General features: G+C 46.5%; 1 protein-coding gene across 1 annotated transcript in view; it reads left to right on the plus strand.

Moving 5' to 3' along the window:
* Positions 1-906: 906 nt before the first annotated feature.
* The window catches only part of PARP11 (poly(ADP-ribose) polymerase family member 11), a 69295-nt gene continuing 45765 nt past the window's right edge, over positions 907-24436 (plus strand). The window contains exons 1-2 of the mRNA XM_082256228.1: positions 907-1006; positions 18745-18856. Of these exons, the coding sequence (XP_082112354.1) occupies positions 18845-18856 (12 nt within the window). The 5' untranslated portion in view covers positions 907-1006; positions 18745-18844. The remainder of the gene's footprint in view (positions 1007-18744; positions 18857-24436) is intronic.

The following is a 24436-nucleotide window of genomic DNA, read 5'->3' on the forward strand; positions in this document are numbered from 1 at the left end:
GAGCTTTTCTTACGCTAAAGGTGCCACTATCGGCCGACAATAAATTCATAATCATTTAAATTCATTATATTAATAAAAAAGTTGAATATAATATAATTATACAGAAAAATATAAATATTTTTTTTAAAAAACTGTAATTTTCAGGTTCGGTTTTCTGTCAAATGCATTTTCGGTTTTGGCACAAAAATTTCCATTCGGTGCACCTCTATTTTTTTTTTGTTATACTTTTTTTCATCAACTAAAATGTTTCTGCAAGAGCTAAATAAAAAATAAAAAAATGTATTTTTGCTCTCAGCAAGCAAGGTGACTGAAGTGAAGACACCTGTGTACAAGAATGCTATTGGGTCCGCAATGTGACAAATCCTTTCTCTACACGTGTCTCCATACCAGTATAGTCTCTCAGCTGTTAAGAAACTGAAAGTCCCATGAGGCATTGCATGACCCTGCACAGCCACGGTGGGCATGTTGGGACATGTAGTAAAAAGCTGGCGGACCTTAGCCTGCAGGAAGCATAACATGGGCTACAAGAAAATGGCCGCCGCTCCCCGGTACTGAAGACAAGCAAAACAACGATAGTCATTCCTTTTTATTTTTACGATAAAGGCCTAGAAGTCTTGTTGGATCCTCTAAAATCTGAAATAAATGAGTATAACCAGACAGACTTTTTTATCTGTCTGTACCTAGGTTCATCGTCTAGCGGCTGTGCCAGGACTAGGCGTTACTAGGCAACCCGGTGGGAGCCTGCCAGCCAGCTGTGGAACGCATACAGAGATCAGCTGATGTAGGTGGGTGGAGTTTCAGCAGAGCAAGTCACTGAGATTCCGGTAGAGTGTATGCGGGGTAAAGAGAGACATTGGAGGGAATCCCCAGCATTTCCGGGAGAGCTGACACAGCTCTGTGACAGATGTGCCTTATGATGGCTTTTATCTGTGCTCCTCTATGGCAAGTCCTCGGCTCCTGAGTAGCCAGCAATACATCAGCTGACCTCTGCCAGGGACATTCGGAGGTATGACAACTTTATGGTCAGGGGACACTTCTATCTCTACAGAATACAAGCGGAGAGGGGGGGCAGGTAAACGACACGATGGCTCCCCTGTACGAGAGTCGCCGCTTTAATGGCCAGCGCTGGCCGTAGTATCCGGTGAAAGCAGAACCAGGCTGAGGATATGGTACACCTGACAAGAGGTAACTTCCCCCTTAGGCAGTTAAAACAGGCAGCTGAGCCACAGTTTGCCACCCCACGACTGCCCCCCCCCCCCCTTAACCGCTTCCGGGTATTCCCCACGTACATATACTGCTCAGCGTGTCACCTGTGCGTCATTTTTTGTACCGGGTCTGGGGCGCGCATGCGACCCTCTCCAGCTGAGATTGGACACAAAGGCAGTAAAAACAGGCAGCTGAGCCACAGTTTGCCACCCCACAACCGCCCCCCTTAACCGCTTCGGGTATTCCCCACGTACATATACTGCTCAGCTTGTCACCTGTGCGTCATTTTTTGTACCGGGTCTGGGGCGCGCATGCGACCCTCTCCAGCTGAGATTGGACACAAAGGCAGTAAAAACAGGCAGCTGAGCCACAGTTTGCCACCCCACGACCGCCCCCCTTAACCGCTTCGGGTATTCCCCACGTACATATACTGCTCAGCGTGTCACCTGTGCGTAATTTTTTGTACCGGGTCTGGGGCGCGCATGCGACCCTCTCCAGCTGTAATTGGACACAGCGGCAGCCACTGAGCGGGTCCAGCAGACTTGATGTTCGTTGGCACCCAGCGATCGTTCCCGAGAGAGGCAAAACGGCGGTCTGCCTATGTAAACAAGGTTCTGTGTCAGAGGGGAAGATGGAGATCCTGTGTTTCTGCTAAGCAGGAACAAGGATCTCTGTCTTCTCCCAGTCAAAGCAAACCCCCCCCCCTCCCACACAGTTATAAAGTAGTCCCTTGGAACACATTTAACCCTTTGACCCTGATGTTAACCCCTTCCCTGCCAGTGTCAGTACAGAGACAGTGCATTTCTTTTAGCACCGATCACAGTATTGGTGTCACTGGTCCCAAAAAAGTGTCACTTAAGCCCCGTACACACGTACCGATCGTCGGCCGACCGATCGGCTGTCTTTTGTCCAGGGCTGTCGGTGTCTGTTGAAAACTGCAAAACACTGCACACGAATTTTGTCGGCCAACAACAGCCGACTGCAGGAGTGATGTCATGTGATGGTTAACTTTCCCTGTGTTTTTTCTTTTCTGAGCATGCCCAGTCTTGCAAATCTGCTGTCTGTCGGCCGAATTCTGTACTGACTGACGCACAATCGGCCATTCTGGTGTTGGCCAACAAAAATTTTAATGCCCGCACGACAGATTCTGTTGGGCCGAAAATGAGCTGTCGGCTGTCGGAAGCATCATACTAACAAGCCTACAATCGGCCGATCGGTCGTCGGCCGAATATTTACGGCCAACAATCGGTACGTGTGTACGGGCCTTAAGTGTCAGATTTGTCCGCTGCAATGTCGCAGTCCCGCTAAAAATCGCTGATCGCCACCATTACTAAAAAAAATTCCATAAATCTATCCCATAATTTGTAGATGCTATAATTTTTGCGCAAAAAAAAAAAAAAAATCAGTATATGCTTATTGGGATTTTTTTTTTTTTAACAAAGACAAAAAACATGCAGCAGAATACATATTGGCCTACATTGAGGAATATTAAAAATTAGATTTTTTTCCATTTTTTTTATTAGATATGTTTGATAGCAGAAAGTGAAAAAATATTTTTCTTTCAAAATTGTCGCACTTTTTTGTTTATAGTGCAAAAAATAAAAACCGCAGAAGTAATCAAATACCATCAAAAGAAAGCTCTATTTGTGGGAAAAAAAAGACATTTATTTTATTTGGGTACATCGTCACACGTTTGCGCAATTGACACTTAAATTAACATATCGCAAAAAATGGTCTGGTCATGAAGGGGTTAAACCTTCAAGGGCTGAAGTGGTTAATGACCAGGCTTTTTTTTTGCTATACGTGCAGCATACGGCTAAAGGAGGCCAATCACATGTCACACCTGTGATGCTTTGCGTCACGGCCGCAGCAAAGGTGGGACATTGAGTTACCAGGGGGCACTGTCTGTCAATCTCAGCCATTCAGGCCTGGTTTACACTGATTCAATGCAGGAAACGCACATGATTTGCTGCGTTTCTCTGCATCGCATTGCACTCTAAAGCAATCGCACGGCGTCCATGTGATGTGCTACGGGTGTCAGATTAAGGGCACCCCAAAACAGATCGCAAAACGCAATGCGATTGCCAGAATAAGTGTAAAAATGCGATGCGATTCAGGTGCGTGGGGGGGGGGGGGAAGGGTCCTGCACCATTGTGGTGTAGATCCGATGCAATTTTGGCCACAGAAAATGTATGGCTTGAATCGATCGCACCACGCAGACATCACATGTAATGTGCACAGGAATGCGGTATGATTCCTGTGGGAATGACATGTGTTTTGCACTCACTAGTGTGAACCTAAGCTAAAGTCATTGGTTCATAACCTCAAGCCAAACGCTTCTCTCTCAGCACCTCAATGTCACATTAAAATGCTATTTGTCTTCTAGATTGTAAGCTCTAACGAGCAGAGCCCTCTAATTCCTCCTGTATTGAATTGTATTGTAACTGTATTGTCTTCCCTCATATTGTAAAGCGCTGCGCAAACTGTCGGCGCTATATAAATCTTGTATAATAATTTGTCAGAAAAAAAGGCATTAGGAAGGCCATCTGACTGCCTGACATTGGTTGCTTAGCTGCACACTGAAAAACGATCCACCGCAGCTCACTTTTCAGAGCATGGTCTTATGTGAACCTAGCCTTATGGAGTTGCGTACTTTGGCTGAAGTTTAACTTTAGGTCGCTGCAGCAGTTACAACTAGGCTTAGGCTGTACATGGAGCCCGGAGCTCTGCCTCTCGACCCTTATCGTCAAAAAGTTATCATCCCCCCACCATTCAGCTGTTAGTTACTACGGCCTCAGTGGACATTTGAGGGTTTGACTATTGAATCCATACAGCTTGGACCCAGATCAAGCCATAGGGACACAGCAAGCGCGTTGAATTCGTATGCAGATAATTGCTGGGACCAAAAAGTAAACTTTGTTACCATAGAGAAGCTTAACCACTTAAGCCCCGGAGGATTTGGCTGCTGAAAGACCAGGGGGTATTTTGCAATTCGGCACTGCGTGACTTTAACGGACAATTGCGCGGTCGTGCGACGCTGTACCTAAACGAATTTGACGTCCTTTTTTTCCCACAAATAGAGCTTTCTTTTGGTGGTATTTGATCACCTGTGCGATTTTTTTTTTTTTTTTTTTTTTTTTTTATCATGCGCTATAAACAAAAAAGAGCGTCAATTTTGCAAAAATAACAATATTTTCACATTTTTTTTATGTGAAATCCCCCCCCCCAAAAAATGTAAAAATCAAATTTTTTTAACATTTTCAGCCAATTTGTTTTATGCTACATATGTTTGGTAAAAAAATCGCAAAAAGCATATTTTGATTGGTTTGCACAAAAGTTATCGCGTTTACTAACAAAGGGAAAGATTTTTGTCATTTTTGTTGTTTTTTTTTTTTTAACGCGTAATGGCAGCGATTTGCGTTTTTTTTGCGGTACTGCGACATTGCGGCGGACAGATCGGACCCTTGACTGACATTTTTGACACTTTTGGGGTTACCAGTGACATTTCTACAGTAATCAGTGCTATACATATGCACTGTTACTGTAAAATTACACTGGCAGTGAAGGGGTTAACTTTATTTGAGAGGGAGGGGCTGTGTGTGTCCCTAGGGGAGTGCTTCTAACTGTGATTGGCTGTGGCTTGAGCTGTAGGAACAATGATCAAAGGTCCTACATAGTAGAACCGTATGATCATTGTTCCTACACAGGGGAGAATGAAAGGCGGCTTGTTTACATCAGCCGCCTGCCTTTCTCCCTCTCCCCGACGATCGTTGGGTGACCGGCGGACATCGGGTCCGCCGATCACACGTGCGGGAGAGCCCGTGACCGAGCGGGAGCGCGCCGCCGGTGGTGCGCGCTCGCTCCCCAGAGCCTCACAGGCTAGTGACGTATATATACGTCACTCTGCCTGTGAGGGGCTGACCGCCGCAGTATATCTACTTGCGGCGGTCGGCAAGTGGTTAAAAGAGGAGTGCATTTTTTTTTTTTAAATTTATACTTACCTAGGAATCATACCTACCTACATCTGTCCCCACCAGCTCTAACATTAAGAACAGAGCAATCAAACCCCTCTGATTGCTTGGTTCTCAGTGCTCTGTGAGCAGAGAGCTGCTGTCAGTCACCGCTGTCTGCTCTGTCCCCCACCCCCCCCACTCCACTCCATACTCACTAGAGGAGCCCTGGGCTGTGGAGGGGTTGGGAGTGGCTGGCTCAGGCTCTCAGCGGCTCGCTGAGAGACTGAGTCAGGTGCTGGTCCAAAGTTGTTGGTGGATCCCAACCATATTGTCGCGATCTTACCCCAGCCTGGACCGGCTCTGTGACATCAGCTGGCAGCAGTCTTCAGCCCGCTGTCTGCTGAAAGCAGGTCACAGGAGCGCAGGATAAACTGCACTCCTGTGATCCACAGGAGAAGTACAACCAAATGAGCTTTACTTCTCCTATAAGCCCTGGTTCAAGCTACTTCAGCCTGATTTTAAAGTCGCTGATCAGTGTGAGTTGTGATCTCCAACTTTATTGCGACTTAATTTAACAGAAGTCAATGCAAGTCGCAATGAAATTTCAGAAAAGTCGTGCAGGAAACCTTTTTTTTTTTTTTTTAAAGACCCTGCGACTTGAGTTTAAGCAATTTGAACGGCTCCATTACCGAAAATAGGGTGCAACTTGTAATGCGATTTTGAGCAGTCCTGACAACTCATATTGGTGTAAAGCTCACTACACATGTTACAATCGGGATGTACCATCTCTCTTAGCTCTACAACTCTATAACTTTGTACAGTAGTAAGGCAAGGGCGTATGGGCATCCACAAGTAGGGGAAAGTGGGGAAACAAATGCCCCCCCTGGAATCTCAACTTCCCATTTAAAGTGGCTGTTAAGCCACTTTATACTATCCTGTCTGGTCTGTTTAATAATCCTGTGTGCCCCTGTATGTGTTTTAAAAAAATAAGGCGTTCTTTACCAGTTTTCAGAGCGCCAAGTACTGCTCACGTGACTCATCGGCTCTCTCCTCTCCCTGTCTGACAGCTGACTGCAGTGGGTGGGGCCGAGGATTCCTTGCTGTAGTCAGTCAGGAGGGGTAAGAGGAGGGGAGAGGCGGTGGGTCACGTGAGTGGCGATTGGCGCTCTGAAAACTTGTAAAGAATGGCTTATTTTTATACAACACAGACACAGGGGCACACAGGATTATTAAACAGACTGTAGACAGGATAGGATATGAAACTTTAAATTAGATTACAGCAGCAGGAGGGGAGGGGCGCACACTGACACAGGAGCAGATAGGCAGGGAGGGAGGGGAGAGAGGACAGAGGAAGACAGGTGAGCTGCGGATGATGGAGACACGTAAACTGACCATGGAGTCGGGGCTCCGCAGCTATGGTACAGTGCATGCCCTCCTCTTGCTTGTGTGGGTTTCCTCTGGGTAATCTTTACTATGAGTTGCAGTAATGTACTTCCTTACTGTCCTTGCAGCATGCTATAATGATGACAGGTAGCAAAACAGTACTTTATTCAGGACATGGATTGCAAAAGTGTAGCAGATCCAGAGTCAGGAGCGCACACTGCTTGAAACCCCAGATACAAGGTATCACATGGATATGAGCGGCTCAGTAATTGAAAAGAAAATGGAGTATCATTGCTTTAGACACTGAATTATATAGATATCATGCACATAGAAATGATTTCATTTTTCTGAAAAGTTAGATTTTTTTTATCAATGTTTTCTTTCATTTTTTTATATCCACATTTGTTCTAATTTAATCTGCCTGGGGATAGCGCACTGTCAGTGTGAGATGGAAGTTTAAAGGAAGACTTTCTTTTTTGGGAAAGTCATAGACTATGGCACAGGTGGTAAGTATAATAAAATTTTATGATGGACATTATCTACTCTTGGAATAATCAGGTATTTTGAAAGCAGAAATCATAGAGTTGATTCTCCATTCTCTACATACTATGCTCACATTCAGGAGGTCAAGGAATCACGAGTCACCTAGAATGTATAGCCCAGTAATGAAAGATTAGATCTGTGATGAGTGACAACTGCATCTCCAAGAATGAATATCCGTTTCCTCCCCAAATATTTCATGTTCAGGGTCAATAGCAGAATCCAGAAAACATTTATTAAAAGGAAAATACTAAAAGCATCCTTGATGGCCGGTTCAGACCAGAACATAGTGTGGGAACGGCATGTTACACGTGCATTTCCTTCACCATGCTAAAAACTCATTGCCATTGCAATTTGCTGCGGGAGCCAATGTAACGTTATTGGCTCCACAAACACAGATCATGAACTTGTGCGTTTGCAGGCACCAAATCACATGGTACCGCAGTGTCATGCAGTTTTGTGTGACACCTTTTAAAAAACAGCGCATGTACTAATTTCTTTGCGCTACAGTGCAATTTCAGCCTGTTCAAATGGGCTGCAAAAGTCGCAATGAAATTGCAGAAAAGTAGTGCAGGAAACCTTTTTTTAAAGACCCTGCGAGTTGAGTTTAAGCAATTTGAACGGCTCCATTACCAAACACATGGGAACGCACAGGAATTGCACAAGAATGCAGCATGGTGTCAACTGACCTGCAGTCGAAGAAAAATAATTTCCCCTGAAAGGAAATGTCATGCTACATGAGTGGCCGGGGGCACAATGATGTCACTCCGGCACATGCGCATGGGAGCCGCCGTTTACAGCACGGACTCTGAAGGTCCGGCATGGTATTCTGGACCTTCAGAGTGCATGCAGTAAGATCACTGGCTGCCTGCACTCTGAATATCTCCTAAACAGTGCAAGTTTAGTAGATTCTCACAGTACCTACAGGTAAGCCTTATTATAGGCTTACCGGTAGATATAGGTGGTAAAACAGAGTTTACTACCACTCTAAAGTATAGTGTTTTCTCTATCGTCCATTAACAGATGCAGCCTCATCTTCATTAGCTGAATGGGGTTATGCTCCTCCCTGCAGGAGTAGTCTAGGCAGGAAAAATTTAAATGTACATGCCCACGGGGCTGTCCCCATAGGTATAACCCACACACACTCAGTTCATCAAACCAGTTTTGTAAGAGAATGTTTTTGTTTCTCTTAGTGGTCTTTTACATGGGTGAGCTCCTGTTGTTTGGTTGAGCTTCATGTTACCCAGTTGGCTATGTTTAGCCTTTGGAGTTTACGTTACTTTCTGGTTGCGTTCTTCCCACCCCTCATACCTACACTGCTTTGGGACGTCCCATTCAGCTAATGAATGAAGAGGCTGCGTCTGTCAATGGACGATAGAGAAAATAAGATTTTTGTAAGATCCTACTGTAAAATCTTTTTCTCTGAAGTCCATTGACAGACGCAGCACCCACCTCTCCGATATGGGGATGTTTTTTTTCTTCACTGCTTGCAACTAAACTGGTTTGCTGAGCTGAGTGTGTGTGGGTTATGCCTGTGGGGACAACCCCGTGGGTGTGTACATTTACATTATTCCTGCCTAGACTACTCCTGCAGGCAGGAGCACAACCCCATTCAGCTAATGAAAATGAGGCTGCGTCTGTCAATGGACTTCAGAGAAAAAGATTGTTTATGGTAAGATCTTACAAAAATCTTATTTTATTTGTTTAATTAAGGCAGCTGGTATGGCTGGAATTTCGGCCTGATTCTGCTGGATTAGCTGAAATTTGAGCCATAGGTGGCCCTGTCACCACCACAAACCAGCTTGACATCCTTCAGTGTAAACATCAATGGGGCCAGGAAAATAATTGTTGGATGAAAGTGACTGCACCCTTTCAGGCAGCCGCCGGTGTCGGAAGTATGGCTAGCACAAGCATGACAGCATACATGTATGGGTAGGCTCCGCCCCTCGCCCAATCAGGACTGGTTATACTAGATAAATGACCTGCGTCCCCTAAGGCGCCATTCTCTTTTTGTTTCTCAACTGCTCAACAGGTTATAACTATGGAAAGAAGATTTTTTGTTCCCCCTCTCTCCTGTGATGAAGCGCCCTCCATTCGGGTGTAAACCACCTATACGAGGGAGGCCTCCCCCAGCTCCAGGTACTGGGGTGCAGGATACTGGTCTCTGGATTAACCACTTGCCTACAGTGCACTTTCACCCCCTTCCTGCCCAGACTGATTTTCAGCTTTCAGCGCTCTCACACTTTGAATGACAATTACTCATGCAACACTGTACCCATAAAAAATTTGCGTCCTTTTTTTTCACACAAATAGAGCTTTCTTTTGATGGTATTTAATCACTACTGGGTTTTTTATTTTTTGTGCTTTAAATAAAAAAAGACTGAAAATATTGTGAAAAAACACATTTTTCTTTGTTTCTGTCATAAAATTTAGCAAATGAGTAATTTTTCTTCACAAATTTTGGCCAAAATTTATACTGCTACTTATCTTTGGTAAAAATAACCCAAATAAGTGTATATTATTTGGTCTTTGTGAAAGTTATAGAGTCCACAAGTTATGGTGCTATTCATTGAAAATTGATCACACTTGACCACACCTGATGTACTGAAGGCCTATCTCATTTCTTGAGACACTAAAAAGTCAGGAAAGTACAAATACCCCCCAAATGACCCCTTTTTGGAAAGTAGACATTCCAAGGTATTTAATAAGGGGCATGGTGAGTTTTTTGAAGTTGTCATTTTTTCCCACAATTCTTTGCAAAATGAAGATTTTTTTTTTTTTTTTTTCAAATTGATGTATTAACAGGTTATTTCTCTCACACAGCATATGTATACTTGCAACTACACCCCAAAACACATTCTACTACTCCTCCTGAGTATGGCGATACCACATGTGTGAGACTTTTTCACAGCCTGGCCACCTACAGAGGCCTAACATCCAAGTAGTACCGTCCGGCATTCTAGGAGCACAAATTACACATATAATTTCCTGACAACCTATCGTACTTTTGAAGGCCCTGGAGCACCAGGGCAATGGAAACCCCCATAAAATGACCCCATTTTGGAAAGCAAACAGCCCAACGTATAATTTTTGAGGCATAATGAGTCTTTTGAATATGTCATTTTTTTCCACAAGTTTTTGGAAAATGTGGAAAGAAAATGAAAACACATTTTTTTTACACAAAGCTGTCCATTTATGCAATATTTCTAACACATAGCATGTACATAGCAAAAATTGCACCCCAAAATACATTCTGCTATTCCTCCTGAGTATGGCGATACCACATGTGTAACACTTTTTCACAGCCTGGCCACATACATAGGCCTATAATCCAAGTAGCGCTTTACACAAAGTTGTCCATTTATCCACTTTAAGACTGGGCCTATTTTTGACACTTGGTGTTTACAAGCTAAAATCATTTTTTTTGCTAGAAAACTACTTGGAACCCCCAAACATTATATATTTTTTTTTAGCAGAGACCCTAGAGAATAAAATGGAGATCGTTGCAATATTTTTTATCACACCATATTTGCGCAGCAGTCTTCCAAATGCGATTTTTTTTTTTTTAAAAAAATTCACTTTTTTGAACTAAAAAATAAGAAAACAGTAAATTTAGCCCATTTTTTTTCCATAATGTGAAAGATAATGTTACGCTGAGTAATTAGATACCCAACATGTCATGCTTCAAAATTGCGCATGCTCACAGAATGGCGCCAAACATTGGTACTTAAAAATCCCCATAGGCAACATTTAAAAAATTTCTGCAGGTTACTAGCTTAGAGTTACAGAGGAGGTCTAGGGCTCAAATTATTGCTCTCGCTCTAACGATCGCGGCGATACCTCACATGTATGGTTTGAACACCGTTTATATACGTGGGCGGGACTTGCGTATGCATTTGCTTCTGCGCGCGAGCTAACGGGGACAGGGCGCTTTAATTTTTTTTTTTTCGTTCCTATTTATTTTATTTATTATTTTTTTATTTTTACACAGTTTAAAAAAAAAAAATGTTTTGATCATTTTTATTCCTATTACAAGGAATGTAAACATCCCTTGTAATAGAAATAGGCATGACAGGTCCTCTTTATTGTGAGATCTGGGGTCAAAAAGACCTCACAACTACACTAAAAAAGAAAAAAAAAAAAAATAAATTGTTGAAAGAAGAAAAAAAAAAGCGGCCCTTTAAACCGGTTGCTAGGCAACGTCTTTTGACGTAGCTCCGGTCCTCCAAGACCATAGAGTCGAGTGAGGGCCATCTTGCCCTCACTCGACTTCCTGTCTCTGAGGATCCGGGACCGGATAGTTTTCCCCGCTGTCGGCGGGTCCGGTAAGCTGGGAAAACGTCTGGGACGCGGCAGGAGGGGAGGGGGGGCACCTCTTCCCCTGCACCGTAAGGGTAATTCCGCGGCGAATCCGCCACTGGGACCACCCTTATCTGAAAGCCGACCGCCCGCCGTTTCAAAAAATACCGGGGTTATGGGGGCTATCTGCTGCCATAACCCCAGTATTTAGCTTTTAATGGCCGACGCATATAGTCGTTAGGCGGTCAGTAAGTGATTGCATGTATATGGCAAACAGGTGACGATGACTGATGGGGTGACAGGTGACGATGACTGATGGGGTGACAGGTGACAATGACTGATGGGGTGACAGGTGACGATGACTGATGGGGTGACAGGTGACGATGACTGATGGGGTGACGATGATTGATGAGGTGACAGGTGATGATGATTGATAAGGTGACAAGTGACGATGATTGATGGGGTGACAGATGACAATCACTGACGGGGTGACATGTGACGATGATTGATGGGGTGACAAGTGACGATGACTGATGGGGTGACAAGTGACGATGACTGATGGGGTGACAGATGACGATGACTGATGGGGTGACAGGTGACGGTGATTGATGGGGTGACAGGTGATGGGCGATGGTCACTGATGGGTGACAGGTGACGGGCGATGGTGCACGGCGGTACTGATGGCAGTCTCTGGTGACCGGTGAACTTTAGGCTACGTTCACATGTGAGCGTAGCGATCATGGGCAGAATCACTGCGATTCTGCCCGCGATCCAGAAATCATTGCAAATTGCGGGACGCCTGTGCGTTGCCTGTGATTTGCAATAGCACCCCAAACGCTGTGCGATGTTGCTGCGATTTCCGCCTGCCGAATCGAGGTAACATCACGCAAACAACGCATGGTGCCCCAAAGAAGCTCTTGTACCTTTTTTGGGCGTCATGCGATGTTTGCGTGATGTTACCGCGATTCGGCAGGCGGAAATCGCAGCAACATCGCACAGCGTTTGGGGTGCTATTGCAAAAAACGGGCAACGCACAGGCGTCCCGCAATTTGCAATGATTTCCGGATCGCGGGCAGAATCGCGGTGATTCTGTCTGCGATCGCTGCGCTCACATGTGAACGTAGCCTTATGGGTGTCAATTTCTGGGCACTGATGAGGTGACTGTTGGGTGACAGGTGACATTGGGGGGGGGCTGAGGACTGTGTGGGGGGACCTTTTATTTGTGTGATTTTACTTTTTTACATGTGTACAGAGCAGTAACTCACTATTTCTAGCTCTGCTCCCCTCATACTGGAAACTGTATGAGGGAAGAAGAGCTAGTAACAGTCAGTTACTGCTCTGTGTTTACATTTTGTGATCGGCTGTGAATGGATTCACAGCCGATCACTTAGTAAACAGTCACTGTCAGTGACTGTTTACTACCGCCGGTGACAGCTGTGTTCCTACGGAACACAGTGCCACCGACATGACCGCGCTGCGCGCTCCCGATCGCGCATGCGCGCTCCCGATCGCGCATGCGCGGTCATCTTCCGGGCTCCACTATTGTGATCGGCTGTGTCATTGGAACACAGCCGATCACGTGGGAAACAGCCATGCCTATTGGCTGTTTCCCCCCTGCCGGTGACCGGCTGTGTCCCGGGGACACGCCGACACCGGCAGTGCACGGCGGCGCGCCCGCGATCGCGCGCCTGCCCTGCATTTCCTGCGGACGTCATATGACGTCCGCCCAGGATAATAGCCGCACCGTCCCGCCGTCATATGACGGCGGGCGGGCGGTAAGTGGTTAAGGTAAAACAGTTCTGCCTTGTTTTTTGTTGGGACTGATCCAGTCTCTCCTTCCTGGTGAGTTGTGGCCCCACACACTGTTGGTTAGTCTGGTGCTCTGTGTATATTTTGTTTCCCTTGCAAAATGCTGCATTGTTGTTAGGGTGGCTGCCCCCTTCCAAAATGGCTCCTCATCTACTTCATGTGGCTGTACTGCAGGCTGCTCTTTCCAGATGGATGTGTGGATTGGGATGGCATCTGGCAGAATTTCGGTCAACAGGGAGCAGCAAAATGGTGTTGGTAGTGACCAGGAGCCCCCGGGCGGCTGCCTGGGGGTGTATTGTTGGCCACCTGTTCAGGAATCGAGCCTCTTCCATCACTTTAGAGCCAGTCAGGGATGTGTGTTGCACAGGCAGGTAAGCTTAACCATAGGCTGTTATGGTTTGTTATGATTATTATGCGGTTAATATGTCAGGCTGCCAAAGTAGGATAACTTGCTGTTATAGCTCGGTTTGTTTCATTAATGCCTCACAGGTTTTGTTTTGTCTGCAGTATTTCTAATGCATGGCCTGATACACAGGTGTCTGCTGTGCAAAGTTTTGTCTTTCCTATTAACTCAGCGATGCCTGGCTCTGTAGGTTGGATTACTGTTTAATGCTCTAATACCTGGCTTTGCTGTTTTTAACCTTTGCAGACCAGTGGCCTAGTGTAGATTATCCTGCCAGAGCTATTGGTCTGAGGTATATTAACCCTTTCTTGTGCTGCTTTTGATATAGTATTGCTTCAGTATTAATGACTGCTATGCGTTGTATGGCTGCTATGTGTTTAATGCCTGCTTTTGGCTGCTATACATTAGGGGCTTCTATACATTGGGGGCTGCTATGTGTTTAATAATTATTATGCACTAAACTGTTATCTCTAAATGCTGGAGTGAAGTTCAGTGCTCTTCTTAAGTTTACAGTGCAAGTAATTTGTCTATTACACATTTATTGGTAATTACTTTTCTGAGGGATTAATCCTAGCTAACAATAGCATATAGGTCCATTGCTGCTTCAGTGTCTGCAGATGGATGTGTGGACGGCCACAGAGTGTATTAATGCTAAAGTCTTAGCCAGTACTTCCAGGCATTTATTATGACCACAAACCTGCAGCTCATATCCTTGAGGTATGCGCTTACCCAGAGACCAACCATGATCATTAAGGTGAGGGTCAGGTAGGTATAATATCCTCAAAAAAAAAATGCACAGGCAGTATGGATGGTAAAACTTTCCAGCCCTTAATACCTTCACCACTCCCCAAAGGAAAAGAGGCAACTTGTTCCTTCAACAGTGGCAGGTCCTCTCTGGCTCTGAGGAAAACCGCTATACATTCAAGGTGCTGCCAGGAGGGGCAGACTAAAGGAAATCACAATAAGGACCATCCTGGGTGGTATGGGGAGTGTGGTTAGCTGACGCTCCTGCCAAGATGCTATGCCAAATTTCATATCAGGCGGCCGTAAACAAAAAGGCAGATGTTTTGGCATTGTTCAAACTGGTGGATCTCTAGTCGCTAACGCTCAAGTACTAAGCTAATTAGACAGCTAAGTTTTATTAAAGGATACCTCTGCCTCAAAAGCAGTGGGCCAAGGAGCTTTCATCAGATTGGCCAGATGTGTCTTCATGCTGAATTGGATTAAAAAAAAAAAGAAAGAAATGTTTTTTGAACATAAAATGTGCACAGCTAGAAATTTGCCACTGTACCCATCCTTGCTCAGCACATGCAAGCATCTACTTCTGACCACAAAACATGTATTTGCCCAGCAACAAGTTTGCTTTAATTTTGCCATTCCCAGCAACACATACAATTCTTTTCTTAGGTCCCCATAGCTTCAATCACTTGCTACGAGTAAAGAAAATCACCATATATGTGTGCCAAGTGACAGCACTGGGCCAATGACATCATGGATCCATCCTCTCCTCCTTTGGTGGGGATGTGAGTACCGCTCATGACACATCCCAGGTAATGAGTCTTTGACACCCTAGGCTCAAAGGAAGGGGCTGATTGACTTTGCAAATTAACCTGACAGAGCCTCTAACCCTTTCCCACTCTCTACAAAAGTAATAAAATGTTTTGGCTAGAGTTGAGCTTTAACCCTTTCAAACCTCTCTCCTAAGAGTATTTTTTCTTTCATGACCCCATTGAGCAAATTGTAGGTTCTCACTTGGGGCAAGTCCTAGCTCTATCCCATCTGTTCACATCCCTTGGTCTCAAATGATCGAGAAGTAGTCTACAGTAATCCATGCAGTCAGCTGGACTCACTGAAAGATTGAGAACATTATAATTTGACCGTCTAAGGTAATGGAAGATTCACTTCCTACTCCAGAGAAGATGACCCCACATATGAGACAAGTCTCGTTGGTGGTGGCTAAAGATAACTTTTCAGCTTTCATCAGCTTCCTGTCATACCAATCCTCACAATCCATTTACTTTCTTGGTATTCAGCTCAGTGACCTACTAGCTCAAGGTCAGTGACATATGCCAATGGAGGATGAAGTGGCTAACATCGGGGGTGCAGTAATTCCCAAGCGTTTAAGTCGTTTGGGCAACACAGTCTAGGAGGCCTCAGTTATGCTCCAAACAGACGGCAATGGTAGTCTCCCATCTTCATGGCAAGAAGGAATACAATATTATTAAATCTTTGTCAAAGGTATCTCCCATTCAGGTTTGCCAACAGTAGATATCATCGTTCTTTGTGTTCTGGCTTCCCAGAACTTCCTGTCAGATAATGTCAAGAGTGTCCGTAGACCAACAAGCAGTTCAATGAATCTCAACCTCTATGGTGGTGAATGGAAGTTATTCCTGCAAGAAGGGGCTTCCCAGAAGTTGAAGCAGTGGAACTACGAACATCCAGTTAGGTCGGCAGGTTAGCCTATATAGGCACTAAGACCCAGTGGTCTCCAAGCTGCTCACCAGGATCCATGATGAGGGCAATAATGTCCTGGTGGCCTTGCAGGCCGTGGTGTTCTCAAGTACAGTCTTTGGCCCAAGAACCTCCTATTCTCCTTCCTGAGATTTCAGGATACACGGTGGGGCCAAGTGTATCCAAATTCATCCAAGTTAGATCTAGCAGCTGGAAGACCAAGTATGGAAGGCTCATCTAGGGGTCTCACCTTTCAGTATTTGAAACCCTGTGGAAGCTAGGGCACCTGCTACAAACTTCAGGTATACTATAACATGGGAAACCTTGCAGAATTTAAGGATGGAATCCTCTTCTCCCGACTGTAAAGATTAAGATGTCTGCAAGTAAGCCGAGATAAGGGATTAGGTGGTAGTCAAGTCTTGGTCAGGTCCTCACTTCCTGAGATCCAAGGACTGGCGCACATCTTGGTAAACCAATTCTGAAAGGCCTGTACAGATCGTTCTTTCCCCTTAGAACTTGTAGTGCAACTAGTGTTGGGAAGGTTGTCCCACTCCATTCTTCTGAGCAAGACTTCCTCCATATTTTCCGTGACACTAAAGCAGTATTTCCTAAGGCTATCACATCTGTGAGAAGGATTTCAGATATCCAAACTACCATATTGCTACCATTATCCAACAAAATAGCTTTAGCTTCTTTGGCACTATACAAAGGTCTGCATCCTTGTATCTAGAACAGGACATCGCCCTTTCAGCATGTCCAAACTGAAATGTCTGTCACCACAAGCTTGGGTAGTGAACTCGATGTAGAAGAAATACTCTAGAAGGTCAGACAGTGCCTTCTTCAGACCTGGCGGTATCAGAAGAAGACTTTTTCACTGTCCACTAGGACAATGGCATAGGGCAAAGATGACTCCATCAGATGAATCCATCAATCTAGTGCAGAGCCCACATTATCAGACAAGTGGCATGCTCATGGGCAGAATTCATAGGTCCAGAATTATTTTTACAGGATACCAACTAGGTTCATATACTAAAAAACATTTTTAGCCTATTACAAAGTTAATCAAGCAACACTGGAAACAGGGGGGTTAACTTCAGTTCTAAACGAGTCTAAGGATATGTTGATTAAAACACTTCAGCATGGCCCTCCCTTATGGGTTTTGTTGGCGTGCTACATCCCATACGTGTATGGTGTCATGCTTGTGTCAGGAAAACTGATAATTTTATACTTAATTACCTGACGTGAATAAGCATGACAGCATACAGGTCCCTCTCTTGGGGGTTTCGCATTTGAGTCTAATTACGAGAATGCCGCTTAGGGGAAGCGACTCATTTATCTAGTATAACCAGTCCTGGGAAAAGGGCGGAGCCTACCCATACGTGTATGCTGTCATGCTTATGCATCAGGAAAGGAAAATACCATCAGGTAAGTATAACATTTTCCGTTTAGTATCCTAAAGTAGAACTATAGGCAAACTTTTTTTTTTTTCTCCTCATTTGTTGGTTATTTATTTTGCCATGTGTGCTCCATTAGGGAAATTTACCTTCACTTCCTGTCACATATTCAAAACAGGAAGTGAGGGGAAATCAGAGAATCCCTTGGGGACCCACAGGCCATCAGAACTAGCGTCTCCATTGGAAGATTTCCCCTCTATTAATTTTCTGGGGACAACCCAAAATGTGGGGTTTTCTTTTACTTTCAATGATAATGATAAACAGGACAAATGGAGAGGATGAATCTTCCTAAAGGGGTTACAGACCGCACAAAAAAAACCTGACAGATATTATAATTCACCTCCACTCTTTCCAAAACAAAAAAAAATGCCTTTAGTTATATTTTAACTTATGTTGTTGGAAGCCTATCATTTACATAGCTTAAAAGAGAAATATGTGTTTAGTTTTTTTTTTGTAGAATATTACTTGCCTAGCTGGAGGCAGCATTGCTCCGATGCTGCATCTGTCCCCAGCTGACTCTAACACTGATAACCAATCTCATCTTCTCATTTAAAGTGGTTGTTAAGCCACTTCATACCATTCTGTCTGGTCTGTGTGTTTTAAAAAAATAAGGCGTTCTTTACCAGTTTTCAGAGCGCCGAGTACCACTCACGTGACCCGTCGACTCTCTCCTCTGCCCGTCTGACAGCTGCCTACAGCGGGTGGGGCCCAGGATTCCTTGCTATAGTCAGTCGGGAGGGGAGGAGGAGGGGAGAGGTGGTGGGTCACGTGAGCGGCGATTGGCGCTCTGAAAACTTGTAAAGAAGTGCTCTCTTAGCTCTACAACTTTATGACTATGTACAGTAGTAGTGCAAGGGTCTAGCTGATTTGATAGTTTAAATAGGTTTGCATGCTCTCTTGGTGCTTGTGTGGGTTTCCTCTGGGTAATCTTTACTATGAGTTGCAGTAATGTACTTTCTTACTGTCCTTTTCAGCATGCTATAATGGTGACAGGTAGCAAAGCAGCACTTTATTCAGGACATGGATTGCAAAAGTAAAGCAGATCCAATGTCAGGAGCGCACCCATTCACACTGCTTGAAACCCCAGATACAAAGTATCACATGGATATGAGCGGCTCAGTAGTTGCAAAGAAAACAGAGTATCATTGCTTTAGACACTGAACTATATAGATATAATGCACATAGAAATTATTTCATTCTTCTGAAAAGTTAGATTTTTATCAATGTTTTCTTTATTTTTTTACAGCCACATTTGTTCTAATTTATTCTGCCTGATGATAGCGCACTGTCAGTGTGAGATGGAAGTTTAAAGGAAGACTCTTTCTTTTTTGGGAAAGTCATAGACTATGGCACAGGTGGTAAGTAGAATTAAAATTTTAAGATGGACATTATCTAAACTTGGAATAATCAGGTATTTTGGAAGCAGAAATCATAGAGTTGATTCTCCATTCTCTACATACTATGCTCACATTTAGGAGGTCAAGGAATCACGATTCACCTAGAAAGTATAGCCTATAATTGCATCACACAGAACGCACAGGAATTGCACAGGATTGCAGCATGGGTATCAACTGACCCGTAAACCGCAGTTGAAGAAAACATAAAATTCCCCTGTAAGGCAATGTCATAATTTGCTAGTATGTATTACATACTAGACTTGCCTTAACACTAATCCCTCCAGCGGCACCATATGTTCACAATCTTTCCCAAAACTGGACCGGCTCTGTGTTGTCAGCAGAACACAGACTTCAGCCCGCTGTCGGCTGAAAATGGGTCACTGGACGAACTACACTCCTGTGATCCACAGGTGAGGTACAGACAAACGAGCAAATGGTGTTTTCTGCATTTTGCCGATAGAGAAAAAGGTGCCGATTAATGTTGTGATTTTACTACGATTTTGTCGCTATTTTACCACGATCTTTCTGTGCTTATGGTGTGTTTTTCATGAGTCCTGTGACTCAAAAACTGCATTAAAAACTGAAGTGCAACAGACCAATATGAAGACCTACTGGGATGCATTTTTCTTGAGCCACAGGAGAAGTACAGCCAAATGAGCTTTGGCTATATTTCTCCTTTAAAAGCTAAAATGTACTTGCAGAGGAGAAGGAATCAAAGAAGTGATGTTCTTCCTTATTGGAAAACTCTATCCAAGCTCTCGGTGAGATAGCTCATGCATGAAAGGGAAATAGTTTTCTTCTGCTGCTCTGGGAATCCTTTGTCATGTATTGTATGCAAAGACATGTACAGTATTTCACAAAAGTAAGTACACACCTCACATTTTTGTAAATTTTTTTTATAAACCTTTTTAATGTGACAACACTGTAGAAATGACACAGTGTACATTTGTTGTCCCCTCAAAATAACTCAACACACAGCCATTAATGTCTAAATTGCTGGCAGCAAAAGCGAGTACACCCCTAGGTGAAAATGTCCAAATTGGGCCAATTAGCCATTTTACCTCCCCGGTGTCATGTGACTCGTTAGTGTTACAAGGTCTCAGGTGTGAATGGGGAGCAGGTGTGTTAAATTTAGTGTTATCACTCTCTCTCTCTCTCTCTCATACTGATCACTGGAAGTTCAACATGGCACCTCATGGCCAAGAACTCACTGAGGATCTGAAAAAAAGAATTGTTGCTCTACATAAAGATGCCTTAGGCTGTAAGACAATTGCCAAGACCCTGAAACTGAGCTGCAGCACTGTAGCCAGGACCATACAGTGGTTTAACAGGACAGGTTCCGCTCAGAACAGGCCCCGCCATGGTCCACCAAAGAATTTGAGTGCACGTGCTCAGCATCATATCCAAAGGTTGTCTTTGGGAAATAGACGTATGAGCGCTGCCAGCATTGCTGCAGAGGTTGAAGAGGTGGGGGGTCAGCCTGTCAGTGCTCAGACCATACACCGCACGCAGCATCAAATTGGTCTGCATAGCTGTCGTCCCAGAAGGAAGCCTCTTCTAAAGATGATGCACAAGAAAGCCTGCAAACAGTTTGCTGAAGACAAGCAGACTAAGGACATGGATTACTGGAACCATGTCCTGTGGTCTAATGAGACCAAGATGAACTTATTCGGTTCAGATGGTGTCAAGTGTGTGTGGGGGCAACCAGGTGAGGAGTACAAAGACAAGTGTGTCTCCCCTCCCTTTGGAGACTGGGCCGCAGGGCAGTATTCCAACATAACAACCCCAAACATACCTCCAAGACGACCACTGCCTTGCTAAAGAAGCTGAGGGTAAAGGTGATGAACTGGCCAAGCATGTCTCCAGACCAGGACCGATCCTAGGGTAACAGACGCCTGGGTGCAGAAATATTTATGGCGCCCCCCACGTGGGCGTGGTCATCTTTACTAACTCCTCCCCTTTTCCTAATGGGACTTGGAGGGGGGTCTCTCCAAGGAACACAGAGAGGGCCTCTGTTAGACTGTCTGTTAGAAAGACCCCCCCCCTACCAGGACCCATTAAAGACTACAATGGGGTTGTATCATAGGACCTGGAGGGGGGGTCTCTCAAGCAGAGGTCATCTCTGTGTGCATTTTAAAGTCTGTTAGAAAGACCCCCCCACCAGGCCCCATTAGAGACTACAACGAGGCCCTCTGTGTGCCTATTGGAGAGTGTCTGATAGAAAGAGTCCCCTCCAGCCCCCATGAGAAACTACATTAGAGTGTCACTGAACAATAGAAAAATAAACAATATTATATTAATTAATAGCACTTTGATGCCCAGGCCCAAGACTAGAAGACTTCATTTACCTTAAATAATGGGTACTAAGGCTGGCTGCTGGTCCTGGGGCCTGGCTTCTGGGACTGGGTCCTGGCTTCTGGGGCTTTGCTGCTGGTCCTGAGGTCTGGCTGCTGGTCCTGATTCCCGGCTGCTGGTCCTGGTTTTTGGGGCTGAGCTGCTGGTCCTGTTTTCCGATTGCTGGTCCTGGGGTCTGGCTGCTGGTCCTCCTGGGGTCTGGCTGCTGGGGCCTTGGGGCTGGCTTCTGGTCCTGGTTCTTGGCTGCTGGTCCTGGGGCCTGTGGGCTGGCTGCTGGTCGTTGATTCTTGGCTGCTGGTCCTGATTCCTGGCTCCTCTGTGGTGTGCCGATCTCTGTGGTGTGCTGGGCTGTGGTACCAGTCTCTGTGGTATGCTGGTCTCTGTGGTATGCTGGTCTCTGTGGTATGCTGGTCTCTGTGGTATGCTGGTCTCTGTGGTATGCTGGTCTCTGTGGTATGCTGGTCTCTGTGGTATGTTGGTCTCTGTGGTATGCTGGTCTCTGTGGTGCCGGCCTCTGTGGTGCTGGGCTCTGTGGCCTCTGTGGTGCTTGGCTCTGTGGTTCCCGGGCTCTGTGGCCTCTGTGGTGCCGGCCTCTGTGGTGCCGGCCTCTGTGGTGCCGGCCTCTGTGGTGCTGGCCTCTATGGTGCTGGCTCTGTGGTCCTGGGCTCTGTAGTGGCAGTGCTGTGCTCTGTGGGCTCTGTGGCGCTGGGCTCTGTAGTGGCAGTGCTGTGTTCTGTGGGCTCTGTGGCGCTGGGCTCTGTAGTGGCAGTCCTGTGTTCTGTGGGCTCTGTGGCGCTCTGCTCTGTAGTGGCAGTGCTGGCTCTGTGGCACTGGGCTCTGTGGTGGCAGTGCTGGCTCTGTGGTGGCAGTGCAGGCTCTGTGGTGTGGGCTCTGTGGTTGCAGTGCTGGCTCTGTGGTGGCAGTGCTGGCTCTGTGGTGTGGGCTCTGTGGTGGCAGTGCTGGCTCTATGGTGTGGGCTCTGTGGTGGCAGTGCTGGCTCTGTGGTATGGGCTCTGTGGTGGCAGTGCTGGCTCTGTGGTGTGGGCTCTGTGGTGTGGGCTCTGTAGTGGCAGTGCTGGCTCTATGGTGTGGACTCTGTGGTGGCAGTGCTGGCTCTGTGGTGTGGGCTCTGTGGTGGCAGTGCTGTGTTCTGTGGGCTCTGTGGCGCTGGGGCTCTGTAGTGGCAGTCCTGGCTCTGTGGTGTGGGCTCTGTGGCGCTGGGCTCTGTGGTGGCAGTGCTGGCTCTGTGGTGGCAGTGCTGGCTCTGTGGTGTGGGCTCTGTGGTGGCAGTGCTGGCTCTATGGTGTGGGCTCTGTGGTGGAGTGCTGGCTCTGTGGTGTGGGCTCTGTGGTGGCAGTGCTGGCTCCGTGGTGTGGGCTCTGTGGTGGCAGTGCTGGCTCTATGGTGTGGGCTCTGTGGTGGCAGTGCTGGCTCTGTGGTGTGGGCTCTGTGGTGGCAGTGCTGGCTCCGTGGTGTGGGCTCTGTGGTGGCAGTGCTGGCTCTGTGGTGGCAGTGCTGGCTCTGTGGTGGCAGTGCTGGCTCTGTGGTGGCAGTGCTGGCTCTGTGGTGGCAGTGCTGGCTCTGTGGTGGCAGTGCTGGCTCTGTGGGGCTGGGCTCTGTGGTGGCAGTGCTGGCTCTGTGGCGCTGGGCTCTGTGGTGGCAGTGCTGGCTCTGTGGCGCTGGGCTCTGTGGTGGCAGTGCTGGCTCCGTGGTGTGGGCTCTGTAGTGGCAGTGCTGGCTCTGTGGTGTGGGCTCTGTGGTGGCAGTGCTGGCTCTGTGGCGCTGGGCTCTGTGGGTTCAGTGCTGGCTCTGTGGTGTGGGCTCTGTGGTGGCAGTGCTGGCTCTGTGGTGTGGGCTCTGTGGTGGCAGTGCACGAAGGTCCGATTTAATGTAACCCGCCAGCACGGAGTCCCTCCTTAGATCAGAGTCTGCAGAATTTCCCCTTACAGTGCAACTGAACTCTGACGGGGAATTCTGCAGATCATGCTCTAAAGGAGAACTCTAATATAAGGGAGGGGGAGCTCTAGTGACCAGAGACCACCTTATATCAGAGTCCGCAGCGTTCACCTTTGCATCAGAGTTCTCACTTATTTAAGGTCCGCAGCGTTGCCCTTTACATCAGAGTTCCTCTTCACGTCAGCGTCCACAGAGTTCCCCCTTGCACTATAAGGGGAATCCTGCAGACTAATGTAAAGGGGAATGCCGATAACTCTGATATAGGGGGGACTCTGATCACCAGAGACCCCCTTCAGCAGAGTGAATGCACTAAGGAAGGGGTGGGTCCTGATATATGGGGGAACCTTTATATCAGTGCACCCTACCTGGCTCCACTGACTTGCCTGGGAGGGGGGCACTAATGTGGGCACCTGGGCGATTGCCCTACATCTCTATCCGTTGTTTAGCAGCCAGCATCTCATTGATTTTGGGTGGTGGGGGGGGGGGGTTAACAACAGGATACTGTATGTCCTAGGGGGGCTTTGGAAGGAGAGATGACTTGTGCTGGGAGTGGGGGGGATGGGGGTGGACTTATTTCATATCCAACCCCCCTCCCCCAGCATAAGTCATCACTTCTTCCAAAGCCCCTCTAGGACATACAGTATTCTGTTAGAACTTAGAACCCCCCCCCCCCCCCCCCTCACACACACCCCTCATTCCCTGCAAGTATTAACTTTTAGCTTGTCTCCCTCACTCTCCTTCCTTGAGTTTTATCTTCTCCAAGTCCCTCTGACCCCCCTCCCCCCTGCAAGAGATACTGTGTGACTGTGTCTCTGCTATGTAATGATCACAGACCTGAGATCCGCGCGGTCCGGAAGATGCACACTGCACAACGATCTCCTCCTCCCCCCAAGCTCCTCTGTATACAGATCAGACAGAGCCGAGGGAGGAGGGGGCGGGTTCAGACTCACTCTGCTTGGCTGGGGGAGGCAGATGCTGGGTGCCGTACAGAGCAGCCAGAGATTGTAGCATGTGGGACATCAAACCACCCACAAAAGCTACGAGGTAACATAACTTCTCTGGCTTCTCCTGCAGGACTCGAGCCCTGACTCTGGCTGTGTGCCGAAATTACAAAAAAAAAAAAAATTGTAGCGGCTGCAGTGAGACTCCCGCGACTTGCGGGAGATTGAAGTTATGTGCGGCATGCGCCCCCCCTCACGCGGCGCCTGGGCGCAGTGCACCCCCCGCACC

Source organism: Pelophylax lessonae (assembly GCF_965119305.1).
Source record: "Pelophylax lessonae genome assembly, chromosome: 4".
In the NCBI taxonomy this organism is placed as follows: Eukaryota; Metazoa; Chordata; class Amphibia; order Anura; family Ranidae; genus Pelophylax; species Pelophylax lessonae.